The sequence below is a fragment of the Natrix helvetica genome (genome assembly GCF_964273705.1).
Source record: "Natrix helvetica genome assembly, chromosome: 6".
NCBI classification, from domain to species: Eukaryota; Metazoa; Chordata; class Lepidosauria; order Squamata; family Natricidae; genus Natrix; species Natrix helvetica.
In genome coordinates, this window is record NC_138553.1 from 25,712,286 (window position 1) to 25,739,534 (window position 27,249).

The window sequence follows — 27,249 nt, forward strand, 5'->3', positions numbered from 1 at the left end:
CATAATTTTTAAAAGTAGAAATGATTCTTGAGAGGAAAAAAGAAAGAAAGAAAGAAACGCTGCTTGTATATGACCCTGGCTTAGCTAGACCAATGGTGGGAAAGGGTTTTAGAGAAAAAAAAGATAATATTGGTATAGTCTGACTCCAATACTGATAAAGCTTCCTATATTCCTTACAATGTTACACTTTTGTTCTCTAGGGCAACAGATACTAATAAACCTAAATGGAACTGGTCCAATTGGCAGATTGGAATGATGAAGGTTAAATGTTAACAATATAGATTTGTGTTTTTCAACCCTGACAACTTTATGTTGTCTGTAAACTCCCAGAGCTTCCCAGGAAAACATAAGTAGTGTCTCACTAGAATGACTAATGATTCTAGTGATCAGATCCATTTTTGAAAATAAAAGTTGTATCGTGAATGTTAGCTATAAAATGTCAATTTCTTATATACATACACACATATATATGTATAATGTCTTTGAAGAAACACACACACACACACACACACACACACACACTGTGATTCTTTAATTTGAAGCTAGATTTTGACTGGCATTCCTTCAAATGTATAATGTCTTTGAAGAAAGAACTGTCTTCTTACGCTGTTTAAAACAGAGATGTCTGCTATAGAGTATTTGTCATACCTACCTACATACTTATCACGACACCATTAACTTATGGATAATTATGCAACGCATAGAAAATGCAGAGGAAATAAGGAAGGAACAGAAGACAAGATACAGAAATAGGAAAGGAAATCTCCAATTTTGTATCCACATCACTCTTATCAGTTTATCCCTGAAAGCCATCTTTGCTTTCACCAAAACCATATTCTGCTTCATAATTGCCTTTTGTTTGTAAAACTATTTCCCACCTCTTTTCGGGCATCTCATCAATTCCATCTAACCACAACTGAGTCTTGTCTCTCATCATAACCTACTCAGCTTTCCTTCATATATTGGTTTTGTGATTTGATTTTCACTCTTCTATATGATCAAACAAGTCCAATATACATTCAATAGTCCATTATATTCCATCTACATTCTTTCAGAATTTATTTATTCTTGTCCTTACTTCTTTCACACACTTAAGTACCCCATTTCCAATGCATTCAAATTACTATGTTTTTCTTGACACATCAACCTCTCATTTTTAAATAACAAGGTGGGCAGAAGCACACTTATAATTAGCTGTTTCTGCTTCCCTTGAGGGATATTTATTCTGTGCTGTACAAAGGATCATATGCTACCCACAACCCTTCTATCAATATCTCAGTGTCTTAAAATATCTGCATTCTTTTTCCCATTTTCAGTAAACCGTCCACTAATTTACACAAATCTGTCTACCTGTTTTAGCTTTTCACCATTTATGTAATGGTTTACAATAATTCATTCAATTTCCCTCTTAAATTCAATTATGTTGATTTTCAATATATTAGTTTTCAGAACCATAATCCTCATTGCATCCTTTTTCACTTCACCACAGGCATTTCTTATATCTTTATACCAGAGGTGGTATTCAGCAGGTTCTGACCAATTCTGGAGAACCGATAGTGGAAATTTTGAGTAATTCAGAGAACCGGTAAATATCACAACTGACTGCCCCCTCCCCCATCTATTCTCTGCCTCCCGAATCCCAGCTGATCATGAGGAAATGTGGATTTTACAGTATCCTTCCCCTGGAGTGGGGAGGGAATGGAGACTTTACAGTATCCTTCCCCTGTCACGCCCATCAAGCCATGCCCACAGAACCGGTAGTAATTTTTGTTTGAATCCCAACACTGCTTTATACATAAATATATTAAAGAGTCAAATACCAAGCATCATTTTCTTACTTTCTACTCATTTTTATTTATTTACATTCCCAGACCATTGCTGAACCATTCACAAAGAATTACATTTACATACCTAACCTTCATCATAAGCCCCTCTTACTGCAGTCGACCACCAACTTTTAAGACCATATCTATACAAACTATTTTGAAATTCAAGCCTACCCACTTTATCGAAATGTTTTCAATTTCTTCAATTAAAAATAATCAACAATTTATATTGCTAAATCTGATTAAATGTAAACATTTTAAAAGCTAATTCAGTTTTGATTCAGCATTTTAAATTTGTGTTTGTACGGGCGCTGTAGAAAGCTTTGTTCAGAAGTTGTCCAAAGAAGTGTTTAACATGGGTCAGGTTATAAATCTGATTATAATCTAGAGAGCTGTTTATTCATTAGTAATAAAATGCCCAAGAAGATTTGTACTAAGTTAGTACATAAATATCTGCTTTCAGTAAAAATATCCTCCTCTAGACTGGTTTATTTCCCACCAAAGATGGTCCCTATTTTTCTACTTGCATTTTTATGTGCTTTTGAACTGCTAGGTTGGGAGAAGCTGGGACAAGCAAGGGGAGCTCACTCCATTACGCAGCACTAGGGATTCTAACTGCCGAACTGCTGACCTTTCTGATTGACAAGCTCAGTGTCTTAACCACTGAGCCACTGCGTCCCTATCTAAATGAGCATTATATAAATTATTTCTCAAATAACTATTATCTTTTTTTACCTAGGATACCTCTAAGGGGACCTCAGAGGCCAGAGGTATTGTTAGGAATTTAATCAAAGGACAACAGCCATATCCATCAGAAAAAAAGCAAACTTGTTAAACTGAATGGGTAATAACTGTCCAACACATATTTTTCAAACTTTGGGTGCTAGAGTGGTTATGCAGATTTTGACAGCCCTAATGTAATTCATATTCAGTATCAAGCAAGATAAAGTAATTCAGCAGACTTTATACTTATATAAATATACATTTATATGTAGCATTATCTATAGTAGAATAATGAAGGACATATTTTAAGAACACATGCTATGATTATCTGTTGATACCTCAACAGATAATCAAATAGTTTGAAAGCATGTAAGCAAAAAAAAAGAAAAGAAGAAGTAATACTTTGTTTGTTGCATTTCTACACTGCTCTTCTTACCTAAGTGACTCTGGACAATTCACAATAAAAAGAAAAGTCATCTCCTTGCAAAATAAGAATTCATAAAAATCAAAGCTCTTTGACCACAAGATGTCCTCCTTGCTCTACACACATGAAGAAGGTAATAAAATCATGAGCCAGAGGACCATGTAAACAGAAAGAGGAAAAGACTGAAGCCCATGAAAACCAACATTCACATTTTACCACTCATACAATACACACTGATGTCATTCCCTCCCTTCACCTCCAAAGTCGAGCACAATAATTATTCTGTCTTGACAAGATTTTGTCTTTCAATCATTTTATCTACCTTGCTTGATCACAGTTCTTCTTCCAAGGTATAGCGATGGGTTAACAGTATGTCAAAGAGATAACAACTTCAATAACATTTTCACAGCCGCTCTGTTAAAATCATCCTGGAAGCACAGATATTGGAGATGGGAGTGACCTATAAGTCATTTGGCCCTTTGCCATGCCGAAACAGAATGTGCTTGTACATTTATTGAAGTTTTTAACCAGTTCAGTGCTACGGTGACTTAAAAATGGAGCTGTTCTCTGCTTCTTTGGGAATACATCTATAATACAAGTGTCACTATGCTGGTTCTCTCCAGATGTGCTCAATTTCAGCCCACATTTCTCCAGGTAGCATTGCCATGCTGATTGAGAATTATGGAAGTTGGGAATTCAAAACATCTGGAAGCATCACACTGGAAAGCTGTTATACTAATACACACACTATAGTGATATATTTATTTTATATCTCTACATCTCATCTAAGTGGAAGATTTTGCCTCCAGAAGTTGTAAATACTCCAACACTGGAAGTTTTTAAAAAGAGATTGGATAACCATTTGTCTAAAGTGGTGTAGGGTTTCCTGCCTAAGCAGAGGGTTGGACTAGAAGACTTCGAAGGTCCCTTCCATCTCTTCTTTTCTCTTCATCATCTCTATCTCTATAATATGCATTTTCGAGATACCTTGCTTTCAGGAGATGATTACAAAATTAGGATGTCAATATTCCAGATATAGTAATTTACAGATTCCTTTAATTTTGAGAAAATTGGCAAGATGACTACTAGTTTAGAACAGGTTTTGAAAAATAACATATATTGTATACCACCACTTCACAGTCCTTTTCAGCCCTCTTTAAGTAGTTTACAGAGACAGTTTATTGCCCCCAACAACCTGAGTCCTTATTTTACCAATCTCAGAAGAATTGAAGACTGAATCAACCATGAGCCAGTCAGGATCGAACTCCTGGCATTGGGTTAGCCTGCAATACTGAATTCTAAATACTGCACTGCAAGTGTTAAGAAAGAAGTGTTTTCAGCATCATGCAATCATAGCAGCTACCTGCTTTTCATTAAAACAGTTCAATTTTCAGGTTCCATATATGCCTCAAATACTGCTGCTATAAGAGCTACATTAACTTTAATGACCCCCTTCTTACTCGTTTATCAAGAATCTGTACCTCCTGAGGGTAAGCAGTACCTTAGAAGATTCAAAGGCATGATGTTTCTACCTAAAGCAGCCTGGCAAAAATCTGTGGCCTTAGGCCCACATGCAGGCTTTGGCCTAATTTAGATCTTTGTCCTTGAAGGTTATTGGAATTGGAGAAAAAGGAGGAGGAAAAATATAAGAATGGAGAAAGATGTGACATCAGAAAAATTAAAAGGTTCTTGGATAGATAACGTTAGTAGAAATAAGACATTAGGTGCCCCCCTTTTTGAAACTGTCCTTCAATTTTTTTCTTGAGCCATAATAACCATTATCCCGCAGCCTCCATTACATTAACCCTCTGCCCCCAAAGTCTCTGAATTTTATTTTGCACAAAATTGTCCATACATTGTCCATACGTAAAGCCTGAAGATGGCAAGTGAGACCTCGCTGAAACGTTGCCAAGACAATCTCAATCTTACATGGGAAAAGACCTGAATACAACAAAACTAGCATATATATTCGGGTCTTTTCCCGTGTAGGATTGAGATTGTCTTGGCAACGTTTCGGCAAGATCTCACTTGCCATCTTCAGGCTTGGCTTAAAATGCGGAGTTGCCGTTTCGGCAAGTGAGATCTTGCCAAAACGTTGCCAAGACAATCTCAATCCTACATGGGAAAAGACCCAAATACAACAAAACCAGCATGTATGTATGTATGTATGTATGTATGTATATATATGTCTGTGTGTGTGTGTTGTATTTGTGCTGATAAATAAATAAAGGGAGACTAGTATAGATCTATTTCAAGCTATTTAGCTCTCATCAGCTAGCCATACTGGGATTTGAACCTGGGCTGTATACATATTAGGCAGATATGAGCTCCCTCCCATATTTGGGCATACCAGGGGTTGTAGCACAAATACATATACATATACATATACATACATACATACATACATACATACATACATACATACATTATACATACATACATACATACATCATACATACATACATACATACATACATACATACATACATACATACATATATATATATATATATATATATATATATAATCCCTGTATCTTCTGACTGTTTCTTGCCTCCCCAGTCCAAATTATGTTACTCCTATATACCTAGTCCGACTATACATAGATAGCTTATCTCTATCAAAACTGTGCTTAAGGACTGAAAATTAGTCCTGTTACTGTGTGACTTTTTCCTTTAGGAGTTGAAGTTGTTCTACACAGCATTTCCTCCTCCTGTTTTTCCTGAAGCCATGTGTGAAGTAGGTAGGCTTGGATAAAGCGATTGGCCCAAAGCCCTGCAGGTGTTTCCATGGATGAGGGTGGACTAAACCCTGCATCTTCCCACTGCGGGTCCTAACCACTACACCACCCTGGCCACGCTCTTTGTGAGAGGAATGATTTGGGGTGGGGGCGGGGATGGGGGGGAGTGTTACCTGAGGTACTCGTAGAGTCCATACATAGGCAAGAAGTCAATATCCGACAGAAACATGTATGGGGTGCTGATATGTTTCATAGCCACATTTCGCAGGAGATTCACAGGGTAGAATTGTCCCTCTTTATACACAATGTGATATCCAACATTATGACGGCTCATGAGGACCTCGGATCCTTGAGCGTAGCGCAGGAATTGTTGGGCCTCTGCGTCGGAAAGGTAGAGTGCCAGACTGATCGGCCCTTCCCAATGCTTACAAATGGCCTCAAGCATCTGCAGTCTAGGAGGAAAGAATACAATACAATACAATACAATAATACAATACAAAAAAAGAAAGAAAAGTCTCTTCAACCCTGTTTCATCCAAATGTTATATACTGCACCTCCAAAGAGATTCACTCAAAAAAAAAAAAAAAGGAAGAAAACATTAGCTAAACATGGCCTGTGTTAAAACAGTAGGGAATCCAAGCCTAAGAAACAACCACTGTAGTACAATGTCTATTCTCTCTAGAAGGGAAAAAAAAATAATTAATTTTCAAGGTTTTATGTCTCCACCGAGAACAGGGAAAGAAACAAATGCAGCAGTTTTATGTAATTGTTGAAGAAGAAAACATGTATTTTTTTCTAAACAGTGAAAATAGATAAGCCGAAAAGTAGGAAGGGATAAGTAATTACTTCACTGTTCATTTTATTATGTTCACAAGAAATGCAAGGCAATGTGGCTAAAAAAAAAAAGCTTGATAAATTAAAAAGGCAAAAATAGAAGCTCCATCAAACAAATAATAATAGTAATAAAAGTCTAGTAATAAAAAGGGTTGTTTTGTGTTCAGGAAAACAAGGCTTTCTGGTTAAAGATGGAGAAACACAAATACATACAGAAGAAAATATTAATGACGAACACTTTAAACAATTTATTTTCCAGATATGCCATGGGTGTTTTAGCAAGCACAATACAGTCTTGCATTAATTAACAGCACCACAATATAATCCCTGTGTTTCCAGGAACTATTTCCATTCTTAGTAGATTCAATTAAAATACATGATTATGAAGATATAAATGCAAAAAACCATATGGCTTTATATGAAGCTGTTTTTATTCAGAGATGCAATAGTTTTCCTGTCTCTTTTGCTTATTAATGTCAGGGTAGGAAATGTAAGGTCCATCAAAATCCATATCATTTCAGACATCCTGTGAAGTAAGCAACCTTGTTCCCAGAATTCACTCATTTTGGGAATGAGGCTGCTTTCAGCCTTGGGCAAAGTAAGAGTATGCCTTTAGTAGAATTGCAGGGAAGTGATTAGAAGCATCTGCTTCCTGGTTACATTAAATATTAGTGGTGTGGGAGATGTTTTGAATTTAATGTAATTGTTTGAAATGTGAATAGTTTGAATTTGACATTTCCTTCCTTCCTTCCTTCCTTCCTTCCTTCCTCCCTCCCTCCCTCCCTCCTTCCCTTCCCTTCTCCTTACCATGCTGACTATAGACAAAGATAAAAGCCACTATAAAAATAAAAACCCATCTAGTTACCTGGTCTAAATGCATGGTGGAACAGCCAGCTTTTCAGAGCCTTAATAAAGATAACCTTAGAGCACTCAGAAGTACTGTAAACCAAAACTATCCAGTATAATTCATGAGCAACTGGACCCAATCCTGAATAGTGATAATCAAATTATAATAATTGGTCTCGAAGCTGGGGATGGAGAGGATTTTCAGCAGCAAAAGCTGTAAAGCAAGCATGTTTAACTAAGGCCATTTCCTCAATAGTCATTTATAGTATCTTATAGTATCACCAGCCACTGTGATGAAAATATAAGTCCCAACTTCATTACTGATACCTCAGCAGATCAGTGCTATAAATTATAGGTGTGAAAATGAACTGAATCATTCAGAGAACAACATTCTGTAATGGATGGATGTCATAAGAGAAAAAGCTCTACTAAACAAGACTATTATTATATTTGATGTAGATGTAGAACTAAAAAAGAAAGACAGCTGGAAATGCAGCCTTCCCTGACACTTCTGGGAGAAGTGGGAAAAAATGGCCAGCATCACAGCTCAGTTTATTGACTGAGAGAAGAAATGACAGAGTTGTTTGTGTTTCGGAACCTAGCCGATAAAAAAGAAAAGAAAAGAAGTAACAGGACTTAATGAATTTCTAGTCTAATATTTCTTTGTAAAAGGAGATCTGTGTTAGTCTGTGGTGGCAAATAAACAGGAAGAATCTGGGAGCACCTTTACCGACTAGCAAATACATTAATTCATGAAAGTGCATGCTTTTAGTACAATTTGTTAGTTGGAAAAGATGCTATTGGACTACTTCTGATTTAGTATTTCCCTGATAGCTATTTTGCAAAACCTGCATAGTTTTAGTAAAGGTAATAAGAAAATGGTGAAGAAAAACTCTAAGCTATTCATGGTGAATATATCAAGCTATTCTTGTTTGTCTACTTTGCAGATTTTTCTGCTTATCAGTGGTGTTTCAAATGAAGTTTGAAAAGTAATTAAAAGAGAGAAAACATTTTCAGTTCAGCTTATCAAACCATAATTCCCAAATGCTATAGAATAGCTAAAGGTTGCATTAAAAAGCAAATGAGCAAATTATTAACACAAACCAGGATCTTTTGTTAATCCAAAGTGAAGGAAGAGATTTATTTCTATGGCTCCCATTTTTATGACATTTTAGAAACTACTGAAAATCTGATTGTTCTTCCAGGCCTGATTTGTGAGTGATTTGGCATCCTGGTTTTAGTTTAGTTTATTATGTCAGGTTTAAGTATGTGGTGGGTCTTTTTCCACGTTGCCCATGTTCTTTTTTTATATATACATTTTCTTTTATTTGTAAGGTGCCTAGAAGTGTCAAAGAGTCAGAATCCCTTAAATTTTGATTAAATAAATGAAATTAGAAAAGAAAAACAGAGCTGCCATTTGAAAGAAAGATAGAAAAGAAACCACATGGATCTCACTGTCCTTTTTGTGGAAAATGTATAATCCAGAAACATTCAGGAAAAGATTAAAATATCAATCATAATAATCACTAATGTCAGCTTCATCTCCAGACATTGTCTTACCAGAGCTAGTTCTGTCTCAAGGTTAAAAAAAAAGATTATTATCCTCTTCTATCTTCCTGGTCTTGCAACACAAGTAAGGTAAAGGTAAAGATTACCCTCGCACATACATGCTAGTCATTCCTGACTCTAAGGGGCAGTATTCATCTCTGTTTCAAAGCCAAAGAGCCAGAGCTGTCTGAAGAAGTCTCCGTGGTCGTGTGGCCATCATGACTAAACGCCGAAGGCACAGGGAACGCTGTTACCTTCCCACCAAAGGTGGTGCCTATTTTTCTATTTGCATTTTTACATGCTTTCGAACTGCTAGGTTGGCAGAAGCTGGGACAAGTAACGGGAGCTCACTCTGTTACGTGGTGCTAGGGATTCGAACTGCCGAACTGCTGACCTTTCTTAACGACAAGCTCAGCGACTGAGCAACTGCATCCCTTTTACAATACAAGTAGACAGCTTTTTTTTAATGGCCTAGCCTTCTCTTCCAAGTGAATACTTCTTTCAGTTGTTGAATGAGGGAAAAAAACTACTCAGGACAAGAAAACAGAAGGCTTTTGTCTCCGAGTCTGAGAGATTTTTCAGTATGTCTGGAAACTGCTCTCTATTCTGCTTTGTTCCTCTCAATGGTTCTCTTCTATGTTTAGATCTTAATTTAATGTTATTTGCTACACCAGCGCACCTTAAAACTTGGATGTTGCTTCAAAACTAGTCTCCCGCCATAGGCCTGGTATTCAGAGGAAGCAGGTGATAAAGTTCTGCAATCAGATTGACCTAGTCCTCTCTCTCTGCTGCATGCCTTGTTAGATCAAATACATTAGCTGCATCAATTATTAGTATTTCAGCTTGTCCATGACAATAACACAGAAAATGAGTGCAACTGCTGTGGGAGAAATGTAATTTGAAAAAAAGAAAAAGGTTTGAAGATAGTTGAAAAAAACAAACCAATAAGAACCCCCACACTGAAAAACATAACAGGAAATAAAATGGCTGAGTAATTCTTTAGCAGAATAGTATTTGCTGATTTTTCATAAAAGAATCACTAAGTCTGATAAATAACATACCGATAATGAAAAGAAGCCTAAAATAGGATAGAAGGTATAGGACAGGATAGGGCTACCAGAATGAGTAGTATTTTTTTCCTTCTCGGAATAAAGACAAGTGCCTCCATCCATCAATACAAATTCTTCGCTTGAATCCAAAGTGAATTAAAAATCCTGGAGGAAAAGCATACATATGCTTCCTGGATTTATTAATTCTCTGTGGCATTCACTCGGTGTTTGATGTTCTCTTGAAAGATTTACCAAACTACAAAGTAAACAACCTCCCCCACCAAAAAGAAAGGTTTCTTATATTAAAAATCAATGGAACAGGGATTGGTGAAAATTGCAAATGATGTTTAAATAAGCCTGAGATGAGAGCTAAACAGTGCCATGGTTTCTATAAATCTGAGGTTGTTTCACCAGAATTGGATAGTTATTTAGTCAAACTTGAATTTCTAGAGATTCCATGTGCAAGAACACAAGTTTGTATAGTCAACTGGGGAATGGGGGATTCTGTTGGTTTCTGATATGTTGGATTTGCATTTTATTGCCTGGGTATGATCAGCAGGCATGTTAGAATAACATGGTATAGAACAAAATTGGGTTTATTCAGCTAATTTATGAGGGAAAAATGAAAAGAAAGGGCAACTGGATGTTTCCTCAACAAAATACTTGTCTGCATTGAAAGGAAATATCAGGTACAAATGTGGTGATGCTTTTCAGTGCTGTAAAACAATTTATGCTAAAGGTGAGCCTTCAACTCTGGCTTCTTGATTGCCACTTTTCCATGTACAGAATACCAACAACAAAGGCTCTGGAATGCCTTTGAAATCTACAACTCATTACAAGGTAAGGAGATAACCTGGTAAATAGGGGAAGATCTTGCCTCTTCCAAAAAGGGGAACCTTATCACACCCTAGAGGTGGTGCCTTCTCCAAGCCAGTTGGCCTTGAGATAAGGATTAGTGTGCCCCACACAAAGGTGTTGCCTTTGACAGATCTGTATTTCTTATATGCGTATCAAGGTCGGTGGTAACTGTAGGTCAAAAAAACCAATTTAGAAAAAAATAATCAATACAATGCGAGCAAGGAAACTATGATGCAGAAACAAATAGAGAATTAATGAAAATATTCTTCTTGAGTCACCATTCAATATTACTTGGTTATTCGTTTTTCTAAGTAATTCCATATATCTAACCTAACTGCAAACAAAATCAATCAATCCATTCCAAACACATAATTGTCTCAAATGTACATTACAGAAATTTCTCATTCTAAGCCTGATCTTCCACTTCTTGTTAGTCTAACTGCTAGTACTTCAAAAGAGAAGGAAACAACTGGGGTATTTACTGCCAAAAGGCTTAAAATATCATTTCTTCTGCCAAGAGATTATATATAAAATTTTCTAAAATCACCAACTAGAAGTAATTGCATTTGCATAAATTCTCTATGAGAACATAACATAACAATTCCTTACCTGTCCATGGAGAGCTGTGCCACCAGTGTAACATCAGTGTTATCTGTAGCAAACTCATACTCGTAGTGTAGAAAGTATAGGTGAGTCCGATGGACAGTGAAACGCTCTCGCCGAAACTCATAACATAAATCATCTTCATCCAGCTCGGATAGTTGTTTCTGTAACTAATACACAAAAGCAGAAAAAGCAGAACAAAACTATAAACAAGAGAATATTAATTTGAATCTTTTACTGAAAAACAAATATAAAATCAAGGGTCTCATATGATATCATATCTACTCTGTATATGACCGTCCCCCCAAATGATAAAGTCAGTTTACAAGCCTTAAATGAAGAGCTACTTCACATGTTAGTGTGGGATTAATAGAAGTCAATGATTTCTGTTTTTCCCCTCCCTAAATAATTGCCAAGCTCTTTTGGCAATGAGGTAATCAGGCAATTTGGATAAGCCCAGTGTGACAATTTGGAAAAAGCCCAGGCTCAAACCTTCCTGCAGCATTTTAATTAAGTGCCTAAGACAGCAGATGCCTGGGGCCACTGATGGTAATTCCTGACAGCTCATCCTAAATTTTGTGGAGAAATTGAACTACATGTTGTGGTCCACCCTGCAGTCCTAAATGAACATTCTACTTCTCAGTATTACAGCATTCAGATTTTCTTTGTAGACACTGGGGCCGCCATGCTGTTTGGCCTAGATACCAAAATATCTTTTGTAGTTCTGGGTGTGAGCCACTCTTGGCAGTTTACCAGATGCCCTACTACCAATCTCACTGATTGCAAAAAGTCTCCTCCATTTGCATGATACATTTTAAGAGATTCAACTGAAGCCAACCTATGGCCATTTCATTTTAGCTTGAGAGAGCAAAGGTCTATTATGGGGATGACTATGACTTCTATGGCATGAAGTAAGAAGGGAAAGCTGGCTGCAGCAATGGACATAAAACGTGGAAGAGAGACAGATAGATATATTCTCTTAGGCCTTCTCCTCTAAACTCACATTGAAATAAGTATGTCGCAAAGCAAAACATTGAAACAAATATTTGCTTGCAGTTGTGAAAATATTTTGCAGACATCATCATTATTCAGTTATCAAAACTACAAATTACAGGATGTGTGATAAAGAAATCATAGCATCTCTATTAAAGCAACAAAAAGATTGATCAAATTATTTATTGCACTAAGAAGGATAGTATAAAAATGGCGTCCTTCCTACATTTTTTAAAAATGAAACTACCTTATTTTAGAACTGCTGGACTTTGTGGGAAGAGAGAGGTGGTACATGATGCGAATCTCTACAGGAACAGTGCATTGCTGTGATGGAAAAACATTCTCCTTCACAGCAGCATCCAGGAGGAAAGTCCCCCAGGACTCCTTGCTAAGAGCAGCATTTTATATTTCCTCAGACATTGAGAGGTGTGAAAATAAAAGGGCAAGTACGCCACAAGAATTTAGAAAGCTGTTGCATTCCAGGTTGGACTTCTATCCGTGCAAGAGCTCAGAAAGCACTTTTTAACCTTGTTTCATCCCTCCAAATAGAATGGAACCTGGCATTTCCCTCACATCAAGATCGATGGACCACCAACAAGACAGGAAATAAAATTGCTTCTGACTCAAGTATCCCTACTCAGGGATTCCAAACCCTTATCCCTGCTTGTTTGCCCTCAATTACCTAGCTAGTGGTAATGGGAGTTATGATCAAACACCATCTACAAACCAAAGGCTGAAAATTACTGTGTTAGGATGTGAAATATACATTCACAGTCAAGTTTACACATACACACATACACTCATGGACACATTCACATGGCACCAAAACCATTTCCTGTCTTGCAGTAGTATCCTAAGCATTTTCTTAGTGGCTCCATCTAATTTTGTCCTCCATTTCAAAGAGCTTTAATTTGATTATCTATACCCCATCTTTTCATCCAAATCTATGAACAACTGGACTGCAGCAATTTATCATCTTTCTTAACAACCTTGGTCTTCGTCATGGACAATTTTTAATATCATCACTTGGTTGGCACTAAGAACCCTGTCCTACATTATTTTTATGCTTCATAACAGCCATTTAAAATATAGCAACAGAAGCCAAACTACACCAGAGTTACATAAGCTACAGCAATATTTTTTTTCTGATATCCACTGCCAAATCTTGACTTTTCTCTATCCCACCTCCACTACTAACCCACAAATACATTTCTGTAAGTTTCGCATGATAGGGTCCTGATCTAAACCAAAACCTAAGGCAGGGATGTCAAACTGGCGGCCTTTGGGCCAGATGTGTCACACACAGTCCATGCCTACCTCAACTGCGCGAAGGGGAAAACATAGCAATATGTCACATGACGGCAATGTGACACCGCGAGTTTGACACCCATGGTCTAAGGCAACATCTCCCCTCGATAAATCCCCATTACTTTTTAAAACACATCTTCCTTAATATACATATGAAGTCAGGTGGAATTGTTAGTATTATTTTGTAAATTAGAATTTATTAAATTGGTCTTTGAAAATTGATTTTAGTCTTAGCAACTACTCTCCTTTACTAAATCTGTCAAAAAAACTTCTGATGAGATAAATCAGTTTCCTTTGATGGCCAATGGATATCTTTGAATGAAAATGCATCTTTACTTTCTGACACAATTAGGTTTGATGTTTTCTAACTGCTACATGAGAACAATCATTTTAATTAGTTTTTTTTCATTTTTAAATAGATATCTCAAGAATTTAGACAGTGTTTAATGAGCCCCTTGAAATTAATAAATAAAACCACTCACTATCAGTAACAGATGGCACATTTATGAATCTTTTTGTTTTTATAATAATTCCAGCCCCTATGTTTTTAAAATTAATTCTGAATGGCCAGTTCTGTTATAAGCTGTCCTTGCTTAATGACTCATGTTTAGTGTCTGAAGGTAACAACAGCACTGAAAAAGTATCTTTACAACAGGTCCTTGCACTTAGAAACAGCGCTGGAGTATTCCCTTGGTCACATTCAGGTGCTTTACAACTGGTGAATGTTCAAGACGATTGTAGTGTCCCATAACTGCCATTTGCTTCACAGTTAGCTTCTGACAAGAAGAGTGGAGAAGTTGGCAAAGTCGCAGCCGTATGATGTCTCATTTTGTGACAGAGTTGCCTATCCCAACTGTGGTTACTAACTGAGACCTATTTGTACTTTTCTTCTTTCTCATTGTCTGCTTCAGTCATCTTCTTAACTTCCAGTCACAAGGAATGACTTACTAAGAAGTACCATAAAGGTTATAAATAGCTTCAAAACTCTCATAACAGTTGCAGTCTTTAAGCCCAAACACTAATTTTGGATTGTTCCCCCACTCTTGTTTTGCTCATCATGGCAAGAGCATAATCTTAAATTTCAGCATAGTTATCACTAAAAACGATCACAACCTAATTCATTTCATTTTCTCTAAAGCGTAGATAATATCAGCATTTTAAATAAACTCAGAAATTGCTACATGAAATATCTTAATTTTCTTTCCATTTCTTTTCTTGGAAAGCTATTTAACATCTCTTATCAATCCAAGTCATCAGGCTAAGTAGGCATAGTTAAAAAGCTGTAACTGCATCACTGTTTTAAGATATCACATATCACAATATCTTCTTTTTCCCATTTCATGAATACCCAGGTTATATATTCATACTTGCAAAACAACAATTATCTAGGTACTATAGTCACAAAATGATTTTTAGATTACTTCAAACTTCTAAATGCATATAATAACTTAGTTATGAATTATGGAACAATGTTATGAAATTAATTATTTCTCTACTAAAGAAAAATGGTGCAAAATACCTGCCCACTCTATATGTATTCCTTACTACATTAACTGCAACTTAAGAAATGTACTAGAAAGTAGCTATATTATATGTGTGTGTGCATTTCTCTCTCTTCTCCTCTCCATCACTGAATACGATCACTAATTCTACACTTGGAACAATGCCCTATCCTTCAGATAGTGGCTCAAAATGCTTCTTCATCACTGAAATACTGTATTAATGCTTGAATTCAATTATATGCATAAGTATATTGTTTTCATCAAAAATATCTCAGTTGTAGAATATATGTACTTAAACATACTCATGTTGTTATAAATGAAATCCAGACAAGAGAAAAGCAAAAAAATAATAATTAAAGAATGGAATGTTCTTTTCTCAATTACAGCCTGATGTTATTACTATTTTCTTCATAAATGAAACTGTGGGCAAGCTCTTTTTTATATCAACTTTGACTGAGAGAAGGCTGAACTGTCAAAACTTCATAATTTGGGCTTGTGGATCACAACTGGCCAGCATTCTGCTGATGGGTTCTCTTACTCAGTTAAAAACACAGACAACAGGAAAAACAATTTTACTAGTAATAGTAATAGCACAAATAAATACTTACAAGTAGGGCTAATATCCTAAGTTAATCCTATCCTTATGACCCTATCCCTATTGTATCCTATCTGATATACCATATATCCTATATTCTATCATATCCTAAACTAGAAATGACTAGTTTGCATGTGGTATTTGCTGTACATCCTGAGACAATGCTAAATTATAATGTATGCCCTCTGGGAATTAAAGTTATGTAAATAAGAAATCTTGGTCCTTGTTGCTCCGGTTACAGGTTGCTTTGCTTTTGCTGCTTTTATGACAGGTTTGTTTATTTTCTGTTGGCAACTTGTTCAAGATACTTGGAAACGCTTCTGCAGTTTGAAAGCTGCCCACACAACCTTATGAACTGATTCTCTTGGATCTGGGAAAAAACCTATCTCTTCCTTGAAGACATTTGTGAATGGATTACTTTTAGGTCAGTGCTTTACTTTTTTTCTAGTAAGTTCAGGATCTTGAGCATTAGCCTGTGATATTGTTAGGATCCAAATCAGGTCACTATACTACAAAGAATTTAAAGACTTTTTATTAAATTGTAAGAACCACCAAATTAAATAGAAACACCTTTTCTATTTTCCGAGAAATTTCTTCACACTTTCTAAAGACCACAAATGTTTCATTGTTTTTCTGTTTGCAACATTTGGGTAGTAAATCTACTTTTGATTTAAGCATAATAGATGAAATGTTGGTCTTTTTTGCAATCAATCCTTCTGAATGGTTTGAAGAAATCCCAGGCTACAGTATTTCTTTTAAGCACCTGGATATGCACCTGTAAGCGTTTTGGATTACAGACTAATACTGCAAGGCTAGATTGTAAATATTATTATTTTAATTAACATGCTTTGTATTGGAGCTGTATGAGCAAAGTTCGTGGAAAGTCAAATGTCATGCTTGTTCTGTGATATTTGGATGTCAGTATTGTTAATTCAAAAAATGGAAGATAGATTCTTAAGTATCAAGAAATAAGCAGGTAATCATGCACCTTGGGAGAAAAAGATAATGAATATTTGTCTTATAGTGTATCATACTACAACACACCAGTTATCATTACATATTTCACACTGAGAACTAGATTTTTAAAAATCTCAGACAGGACTCTTAATTGCTATTCATTGTGTTCAAAAAGAGCCTTACATCTTCTTTATCCCACAGAACAATAATACACCTCATCTTTCCAGAGATCATGTTATGATCTGTGCGGATGATGTATGCAACTAATTTCTATGCATAACACACCTATGTTTTATAATTATGTGATTCTGTAAAGCTAGCAAACTGATGGGATTTGAACATCATCCATCCATCCATCCATCCATCCATCCATCCATCCATCCACATATTCAATTACAGTTATTTTCTCTAGATGAATTTTACTCTAAAGTTCAGCATATTGTAGACAGCTTTTCATCTTAGAAACTTGCAAGAAGCAATGATCTCAGGAGCTGAAAACTCAAGCTGCTCTTATGTTTTTTCTCTACCGAAATATTTGAACAACCTGCACAAAGGCTTTCCAGGTGAAAACTCTTATTTGATACTTCTCAGTGGAGCTGTGGCAGCCTGCCTGTCCCTTTCTGACATTTCTGAGAAGAGAAACTTCTCTGGTTGGGCTGCGCCCGTGCGATCAGAGCAACCACGCAGTCTGATGACGTCACCAGCCTCACCAGCCATAAACCTCACCGCACGTCACTGACCTAAGGCAATAGGATTTAGCTACAGGAGCTCATGTCTTCAATGCTACCTGGACAGACTACTGCAGTGTGTTGAATATTTGCTTGAAGATTACTTGAAAACTGAACTCAGAAATATGGTAGCATGCTTACATACTGGTTCTCATTGCGGGGAACATATCAGTGGTGGATTTCCATTTTTTTAAAATACCGGTTCACTCATCTGTGTGACACGTTTGTACATACTCAGAAACTTCTGCACATGTGCAGAAGCATCTGGGTGGATCCTCTCACTGCCACTACTACCAGTTCACCCGATCCAGGCCGAACTGGGAGCAACCCACCTCTGGAACATACAATACTAATGCTGTAGGCCCTGCATGGGTTACTGATTAGTTACTGGTTATAATTTAAAGTGCTGGTACAGTGTTTTATGGCTTGGTATCTGGATACTTACAGGGGCATCTGTTCCAACCATTATTGGCTTGGTTTATTAGAACAATTTATTAGAACAGTTAGGATGAAATATCTATATAAATGTGTGTGTGTGTGTGTGTGTGTGTGTGTGTGTGTCTATATAAACAGTGTGCTGTCTGAGTACAATTATACTACAGTTGTACAGAATACATCTATCTCAATTTGAGTAGTAATGGTAATAGTAACAATAATATTCTTAACATCAATAATAATCACATAATAATAATAATATTTATTTATCAATTTTAGTATATCTTCATTGTAAGTAATCCTTCTCTTATACTTTTAAGTTTCTAACTTCTGTTTCTGCTATTTAGTCATTGATGAAATAAAACCCATGTTAAAAAATGTTCAGTTTCTTCCTTCTCCTTAATTTTAACTGTTAATCTATCCATTTCTGCACATTCTAATATTTTTTACTACAATTTCATCAGTAGGGATCCTTCACTTTTCCATTGTTGTGCAAACATAATTCTGGCTGGGAGGAACATTTTCAAGAGGTTCAGAAGGATTTGCTTTTGTAGTTTATGTACTTTTGTATTTTATTTTATGCTGGTATTCTTGGTTTTCCAGAAAATGCTTAAAATGTAATTGTTTGGAGGGCCCTTGCTTAAGTGGACACCTGATACCATCCTATTTTCTTTTGCTTTTTGTGTTTTTATGTAGGCTTTGATATGATTATTGCTATTATTATTCTGATTAGTTTTAATCTAAACACAGAAGTTTTAATTTTTGTTTTATATATACTATTAGATGAGAAAATATGTTTTGATTGCATTAGATAGTAAAGTAATTAATAAATAATACATCTTTAACAGTTATATAGAAGGGTAATTGTTTGGAGGCATGATAATTCTCATATCTCATCTCTTAAAATTTTCTCTTTGTTAATCATTTGTATTCTTAATTATAATGTTACATGAAGTTCCAAACTGTTATCAATCAACAGAATGGGTACATAGAAGAACATGCTGAGAATTGTCTTAATAGATTTGTTTTCCAGCTAGTAATGTAAGTGTGTAGTTGTTATAGCTCTTTCAACCAGTTCCCTAAGGAGTACCTCTCCACAGGGGAGAAAAAGGATGTTTGCCCATATATGTTTATCGTCTAATATTCATTTATTTCAATTCAATTATTAATTATTTGCTCTGATTTCTAAAAGTGTTGCTGGGGTCGTACTAAAAACACAGAAATATCTATAAAAACTTAGCTTCACAATCTCCACAAATAATTGTCCAGAAGAGACAGTTTAGAAGCAGGATGTATACATACAACATTGTTCTGCTTATACACAACAATTAATTAGTGTTCTTCCAAGTATTGAAGTAGTTATTCTCAATTTAACTCAAAGCTCTGCTTTTATTTCCTTCTGTTGACAGACTGTTTAATTGCTTTGGTTCAATTCTGAGAAGAATCTAAATATGAAGGAAGTCAGGGAATCAAACTGGTTCAGTGACATTGTCCAGTCTTGAACACAGTGGTAGAATACAAATAATTTAACAACCGGTTTTTCCTAATGACAAGCTGAGGGGGTGTGGCTGGGGTGTGTGTAATCTGACTGAGTGTGTGGCACATTGGTGGGATTCAAAATTTGTTAGAACCTCTTCTGTAGATGTAGCCTGCTTTGTGGGAGTGGCTTGCCAGCCATGTGACTGGGGGGGAGTGGCTTGCCAGCCATATGACCGAGTGGTAGTGGCTTGGCAGTCATGTGACTGGGTGGGTGTGGTCAACTTGTAAAATGTGGTTATACTCATTTAACAACGCTCTTGCTTAGCAACCAAAATGTTGGCTCGGAAACTCTGGCATTTGAAGCATGCAAGTCTTAAAGCTGTCAAGTTACAAGACCCTTGCACCCCTAACCCTTTAGAAAAAAAAATCCCAGGGGTGTTCAAACTTGACAGCTTTAAGACTTTAAGGTTTAGATAGGACTCTTAGAGGCGGGTGGGGCGATTGGTGAGCCAGCCAATCAGTGAGCAGCGGGCGGGGCAAGCGTGGTACAGGCGGGGGCGGAGGGAGGGAGCTGGAACCGGTTCTAAATGGTACGGTAGATTTGTGGAACCTCTTCTATAGAAGAGGTTAGAACTGGCAGGAATCCACCTCTGGTGTGGCCAACTCTACATCACTTGTGTGGGTGGTGCCTGTATGGGACAGGCGGAGTTAGGGAGGGAATTCTGGAGTCTCTGGTGGGTGGGGCAGGAGGAAAGAAAGATCCAACCTGTGTGTGTGTGTGTGTGTGAGAGAGAGAGAGAGAGAGAGAGGGAGGGAGGGAGGGAGGGAGGGAGGGAGATTGGAGGGTTGAGTTAGAGGCACGGTGGAAGCAAGCAGGGCAGTGGGGGTGGAGGTGTCCCTTTAGAAAGACAGGAACTGGCATGTCCCCTGAACCGAGGTGAAAGGTGAGTGGGCAGCATGCGGGCGGAAGGATGGTGAGAGCCAGGCCTGAAAGGCGGCCAAGCCTTGCTGTGTCCACCCTGAGGTGGCCCTTTGGCTGAGTGCCTTCACAGTGAGCAGAGCAGGTGAGCCATGGAGATCAGCTAGGCCACGTTGCCGGCTGCAAAGAAGGCAGGCAAGCAGGTGAGGTGTGGAGATCAGCTGGGCCGTGTGGTCTGGGCAAACGAAGGAGCCAGGGAGTAGCTGGGTGTTGGCGTGACTATAGCCACCGGCTAAGGCAGTCGAGGCAAGTAAGGAGGGGTGGGGCGGGGCAGGGCCAGCCAGTGATGCAACCAGTCGGTTCTCCAAACTGCACAAAATCTTAACAAGCAGTTTGCCCGAACCGGTCTAAACCGGCTGAATCCTAACCTCTGCTTGGACTTTAGGGCAAGGTACTATCTAGGATTTTGTGCTATGTGCTTTGGAGGTACCCAACATACTTCCAAGAAAGAGAAAGAAGCAAAGACAAGTGATGCATGAACAAATACAATCAGTTCATTTTATTCACTTACATTCCGGGCTGTTATTTTGGGAAGTTTATGATTGGAGCATAGTCAAGAAAAGCAATGTTGCCAAGAAAGGCAGCCTTCATGCTAATGATTGCCAGTTTCTTTGTGGGCCCTTCTCAAAGATCTCAGTTTTGATAAATGAATCTTGTTTACCAATCACTTTCTTCCAGCAAAGCATTATCTAATCTTGATAATTTTTCACATATTTTTAAAGAATTATTATTTGGTAAATTTCAACATATTCCACTTTAATCCTGAATACACACCTTATTAAAAATATAACACAGAGAGAGAGAGAGAGAGAGAGAGAGAGAGAGAGGGAGGGAGGGAGGGAGGGAGAGAGAGAGAGAGAGAGAGAGAGAGAGAGAGAGAGAGAGAGAGAGAGAGAGAGATCCAATGTTGTGGAGACGGTTTAATATTATATTTTACCTCCTTCCATAACAGTCAATCATCAAACTAACAGTAGAAACTACCATTAACTTTAATTCAAAAAATTTACAGGAAAATGAGCCAACAGCATGTTAAAAATATTTATTATATGGGAAGAATTGATTATTTTGCATATAACCAAACAAACGAACAAACAAACAAAGGCAAAAGCAATCTAATTTATGCCCATAGTAATGCTTGTTTCTAATGAGGCCAAAACATAACTGAGGGCAGCATAAAATCAAGTGAACTCCATTAGGTATTTAACAGATATTTCCATTCCAAACCAGCTCTCTTAATTACAAATTAAATTCTAAAGCAATACCTCTAATAACCTAACTTGCTAAATTGTAACAGCTTACACATTGAAAGAACCCCTTGAGGGTGAATTCTGATACTGCCAGATTGCCAGTGACAGGCCTAAACCATTGATCTTGTAAACAATGAAAGCTACCATTCGGCCAGCACCCAAATTATCAGTGGCAAAGCTGTTTAAATTCCAAACTCTGTCTTCTTCTGTGAATGGCCAGCTTGTCTACTGGGCAGGTATAATTTGCTTCCTGCCTTCAGCACTAAAATTACATGTAGTGCAAAGAAGCTCATTTTAAAATACAAGCATCCTCCTCCCCTGTATTCTGCTATTCTATTTTCTGCGTACAAAGTTGACTGCATTATCATCCATACTTCAACTTGAATACAGCAAGAGAAGATTATAGGCTGCACTACTAAATAATGTCATTCCTTCTTTTGGTCTTTACTCACATTTTGCAAAATGTCTGGGGCTAGGGAGGAATAAAGGAGAGATGGCAGCATTAATAATTTCTTTGCAGAAAACAACTATAATAAAATGATGGAAGTACATTACATGCATAACCATTTTGCACAGACATTAAATACTCTTGCCTCAAATGATACCAAATGATAGGTATTTCAAATGGGGCCGGCACCTTCTCATTATTTCCCATATGTCATATCTGACATTTTTGAGGATCAAAGCAAGTCTGTTCTAACAAAACTGTGTCTGAAATCACAAAGGCCATCTAGTTATTGTTCCTAAGCAGATTGGATCACCAGGCTAAATATCAAAGCTATAGGTTAGTTATAAATTTTTTAAAAAAAAATAATCTTGAAATAAAGCTTTGACATACAATACTTGCAAAGAAATCTAAATGGAAGTGTCAGTCTAGTCATTAAAACTCCTTATTAGAAGTCAATAAGGGCCTTTTACCTGTTGATTTTCACTGTTCTCAAATACATCATAATTGGTGTTCATGCTAATAACTAAATTCTGGTTAACAAAATGTAATTGCTTTGCTTACGCAACAAAAAAGTAAAGGTAAAGGTTCCGCCTGCACATATGTGCTAGTTGTTCCCGATTCTAGGGAGCAGTGCTCATCTCCATTTCAAAGCCGAAGAGCCAGCGCTGTCTGAAGACATCTCCGTGGTCATGTGGCCGGCATGACTAGACATTGAAGGCATACAGAACGCTGTTACCTTCCCACCAAAGGTGGTTCCTAATTTTTCTACTTGCATTTTTATGTGCTTTCGAAGTGCTAGGTTGGCAGAAGCTGGAATAAGTAATGGGAGCTCATTCTGTTACGTGGCACTAGGGATTTGAACCATTGAACTGCCGACCTTTCTGATCGACAAGTTCAGTGTCTTAGCCACTGAGCCACTACATCCCTTACATAATATACTATACCCAATAAATAAATATTAATATGGCTCACAGTGATGGCCATGGAAAGAAAATAGCTACTGACCTTAACATGCTAAAACCCAAGCTACTGAATCCCATGTTCGTCTAGCTAGCTATACCTCCTATTTGTCTCAAAGTCAAATTAAATGTGCACGTGCTTGACACATAAACAGACAGGTCTTTTACTGTTTTTGTGGTCTACCACCATCCTCACTCTAATTGACATTGTGAATCTACTTACATCCATGTTCAGATTGGAAAAATGTGTCTCTACAAAACAAAATAAAAAGTACAGGATTTTGAATATTGTCCCTCAGATAATCAACACTTCTAATTTAATGGCACTGAATACTGGAAAATGGAAGGTGCATACAACAGAAACATATCATTGTCCGTATGGCTTTTAAAAAAAAGAAACTTTAGCTGGCTCAAATGAAGAGTAGGCCAGGTTTTGCTAAATTAGCCTATTCCAACTTTCTACATGTGTTGATTTATACTTCCCATCATGGATCTTGTTGGATAGGAATGTATTAGTGCAAAGAGGTCTTTAATCAAAGATCTGATAGGCTGATATACATTTGGGAAACCTATAAGTGTTTCTTATCCTTAGTGACTTTAAGATGGGTGGGTTTCAACTCCGAAAATTACATTACAATTACATGGGGAATTCTGAGAGTTGAAGTCCACCCATCTTAAAGTTGCTAGGATTGAAAAACACTGCTATAAGCAGTAGTTCATAAGCAGGCCTTTAGATTTCCTCATAAGTTATATATAAGCATACCGAGCAATAGTTTTAACCAGTTATGACCACTGGTTGGTCATGACTGGTTAAGTCATGAAGCTAGCAGACCAATATTCTTATTCTTATGCCACTCTTATGCCACATTTTTCTCTTGCTAATAATGGTAGTTGACTTTTGATGAGCACCAATTTAGATGCATCACATAGTATAGTCTCCTTACCGATACATTAAATAAATGGCTACTACATGCACAAGAAAGAAGCTAAGTATACATATGCCTAAATTTAAATTTGCAGAACCACTTTGTTGAGAGACTTGAATGGTCAATTTTGTTCTACTTGCTATGAAAACTGCTATTACATTCCACAGGGACCTGGAAGAAGAAAGGATTTTGTATATAGCTTTATTATTGAAGAAAACTACCTGAAATTTCATACACGTACACAATAATTGCTTTTTAAAATATCTCCCTATTGTATTGCTTACAATATATAAATATATATAGGACATACAACTTGAAAAACATCAATTTCTTTATCACCTCACCACCATGCATTAAGTACCGAACAAAATTTTAGACTATTTTCCTTTATATTCCTATTCCTATTTTTTAAAAAATCCTATTGAACAACTTATTGTTGCTTTGTTAACAGAAGTAGAGATCCACATCTTTTACAGATTGCTCCAAAAAGAAAAGGGACACTGTAGAATAAAAATTAAGTTCGATCTGATTTTATTTCAGTTTGCATTTAATGTTAATTAACTATGGTGAATATATTACCTTCCAGTTTTGTTGGTATTTGATCATTCCCCCTTTTATTATAATTGAAATGAAAAGAATCAAGTTTTGAAGTCTCGGGGATCACATCTCAGGGACCTTTACACACCTTTACACTATATTTTCATTTTACAAAAAGGAATTTGGGCAGTTTATCAGTGCCTATTTATGCATTACCAATGAATAAAAGTCCAAAAAAGAAAAGGGGAAAAAGAGAAAAATTCGTCATGGAGAAAAGTTTATTTTAATTCAGAATTTTTAATGCAAAAAGTTCTGAGTTAAACTCTCAGTATTAATTAAATAAATTTAAAAACTGGGAAGCTTTTAGAAAACCCGCCTCACAATCCAGAGAACATTTGTCTCACTAAATAGGGAAAGTCCCTCCCACACCCAGCACTGAAGGAAGATTAAACTATTAGTCCAGTCAGCTTTCAGTAATGAGATAGAAAGGAGTACTGTTCAGTTCTTTGTCACAGGGAACCCAATGTCTTGGGCTGGCTAAGCATTAAGCTCTGCTAGTTATTTTCCGGGCCCTACTAAGGGTGTTTGGCATAATTGTAATCTTCTGTTTGAGTGAAATCCCTTCCCACCCTTCCAAATTTCATACATTTGTGGAAATCAAAGTCACCCCCCAAGTTTAAGGCCAGCTTACATTTTCACTGTTGACATCAGCTTCACTGGGACATCCAAAAAGCTCCCGCCTCAGCAAGTTCCCATCATATTCTAGGAATGTCAGATAGAGGTTGCGGAAAAACTCCACATGCTTGTTCTTTACTCTCAGCTTTTTGGGCGAGTTCCAATGTATGACCTGGTAAGAGAAAACAATGCAGGCATCAAAACCCAGCTTCATTGGTTTATCTTCTAAATATCCTTTTCTTTTCTTTTTTCTTTTTGCATTTGACAACATTTCTTCCTCCTCAGTACAGAAATCATAAGAGCATACCAGTGGGGAAGATATCACTAAGAGACTTCTTCGTTTACCTCTTCTTAAAGGAAACCAAAGGAAAGGAAAGGAAATTAATAATAGAAACCTATGGAATTCCATCTATTTGATGGGCTCTGTATCTTGGGCAAAGAGATATTTGAAACCTGCTGTCTTCTCCCTGAACTAAGCATCCGATTAATTGCCACATCTTACATTCCTATTTCTTCGCAAAGATTAGTTAAGTTAAACTGTCCCTTTATCATTTCTTTACCCTTCAATCCAAATCAACAATCCTACTTTTGGCAGTATAAAGGAACAGGATAAAAGAGTGAGAATTAAAGGCCCTCAGGAAAAAGCATCAAGTTAAAAAAAAATGACAAATTAGGAAAAAATAATAATTTTATTGGAGGTTGTATTTTAGCAATGAAAAGGATTCATTGTTCCAAGCATTAATTTTATGCATTTGAAAAACATCCAAACAAGTATACAGAGAAGAAAGAGAGTTTTATTGGAAACTCATCCAAAGTTCAGCTCTTAAGAGTTTGCATGTCCATTAAAAAAATTAGATAGAGGTAAGACAGTACTTTAAGTTGAAAATATACTTTGCTGTTACTGATTGCCAAGTGCTGAATAAGCAACAGCTGCATTACAGCTTTGCAAACTGTATCTTCTTGACATTTCCTATTTCTAGTAAGAAAACATCTTCTTTAGGTAATGATACTAAAATGTTTCACAGGATCACTTACTGGCTACTGAGCAAATAGGCAATAAAAATGAGTTATGTGGAACAAAGAACACATAAACTATAATAAACAAGCGTAATTCAGAAATGGACAAAAATAACCTGTAAAAACATCACAGGAGAAAAAAGTTGCCTTAACTATCCAGACTAGAAAACTAGGGCAGTTCTACCAAGATATGCCTTTTGTTTTATAGTATGTAATTTGATCTTTGAATCCGTATGCACAATGCAGTGAAATGTTCATATGATAAAGTGAAGTAACATTATTTATTGACAATTTAGCACCCTCTGAAGAAACATCCCTTTTTAGCCCACTGCATAAAATCCAAGGAGCAAGGAACAATAAAACATTAATAATAACAACATGCCTTCCTCTGTAGAAACAGAAAAATATGTTAATGCAAGTCATAAAGGAAAGAGCACTTAAGCAGGAGTTAAATTTTTTTTTAAAGAAGCTAAATGCTTTTTCTTAAGTGCAGAAATGGAAATTATTGGTCAAATATTTAAAGGAAGGATACAATGAAGAAAGGAGGAAAAATATCAACACAACTCTCAAGCTTGAGAATAATTTCCTTTTGAAGTTCTTTTATATGATTACAGTATATGCCATCAATTCATTTTTGATTCCTAACAACAGATTGATTTTCCCCTTTATATGTTTCCACAAATTCTCACCCCAAAATTTTTGAACTGTGATATTTGCTAAGAAGGAATTATTTTTAAAAAATCCTATTGAACAACTTATTGTTGCTTTGTTAACAGAAGTAGAGATCCACATCTTTTACAGATTGCTCCAAAAAGAAAAGGGACACTGTAGAATAAAAATTAAGCTTGATCTGATTTTATTTCAGTTTGCATTTAATGTTAATTAACTATGGTGAATATATTACCTTCCAGTTTTGTAGGTATTTGATCATTCCCCCTTTTATTATAATTGAAATGAAAAGAATCAAGTTTTGAAGTCTCGGGGACCACATCTCAGGGACCTTTACACACCTT

General features: G+C 36.6%; 1 protein-coding gene across 3 annotated transcripts in view; it reads right to left on the bottom strand.

Moving 5' to 3' along the window:
- Positions 1-27,249, bottom strand: part of LARGE1 (LARGE xylosyl- and glucuronyltransferase 1) — a 352,715-nt gene that overhangs the window by 23,121 nt on the left and 302,345 nt on the right. For all 3 annotated transcript variants that reach the window (XM_081957172.1, XM_081957171.1, XM_081957173.1), the window contains exons 10-12: positions 25,236-25,391; positions 11,458-11,621; positions 5,887-6,165 (exon numbers count right to left, since the gene is read on the bottom strand). In XM_081957172.1, coding sequence (XP_081813298.1) covers positions 5,887-6,165; positions 11,458-11,621; positions 25,236-25,391 — 599 coding nt within the window. The remainder of the gene's footprint in view (positions 1-5,886; positions 6,166-11,457; positions 11,622-25,235; positions 25,392-27,249) is intronic.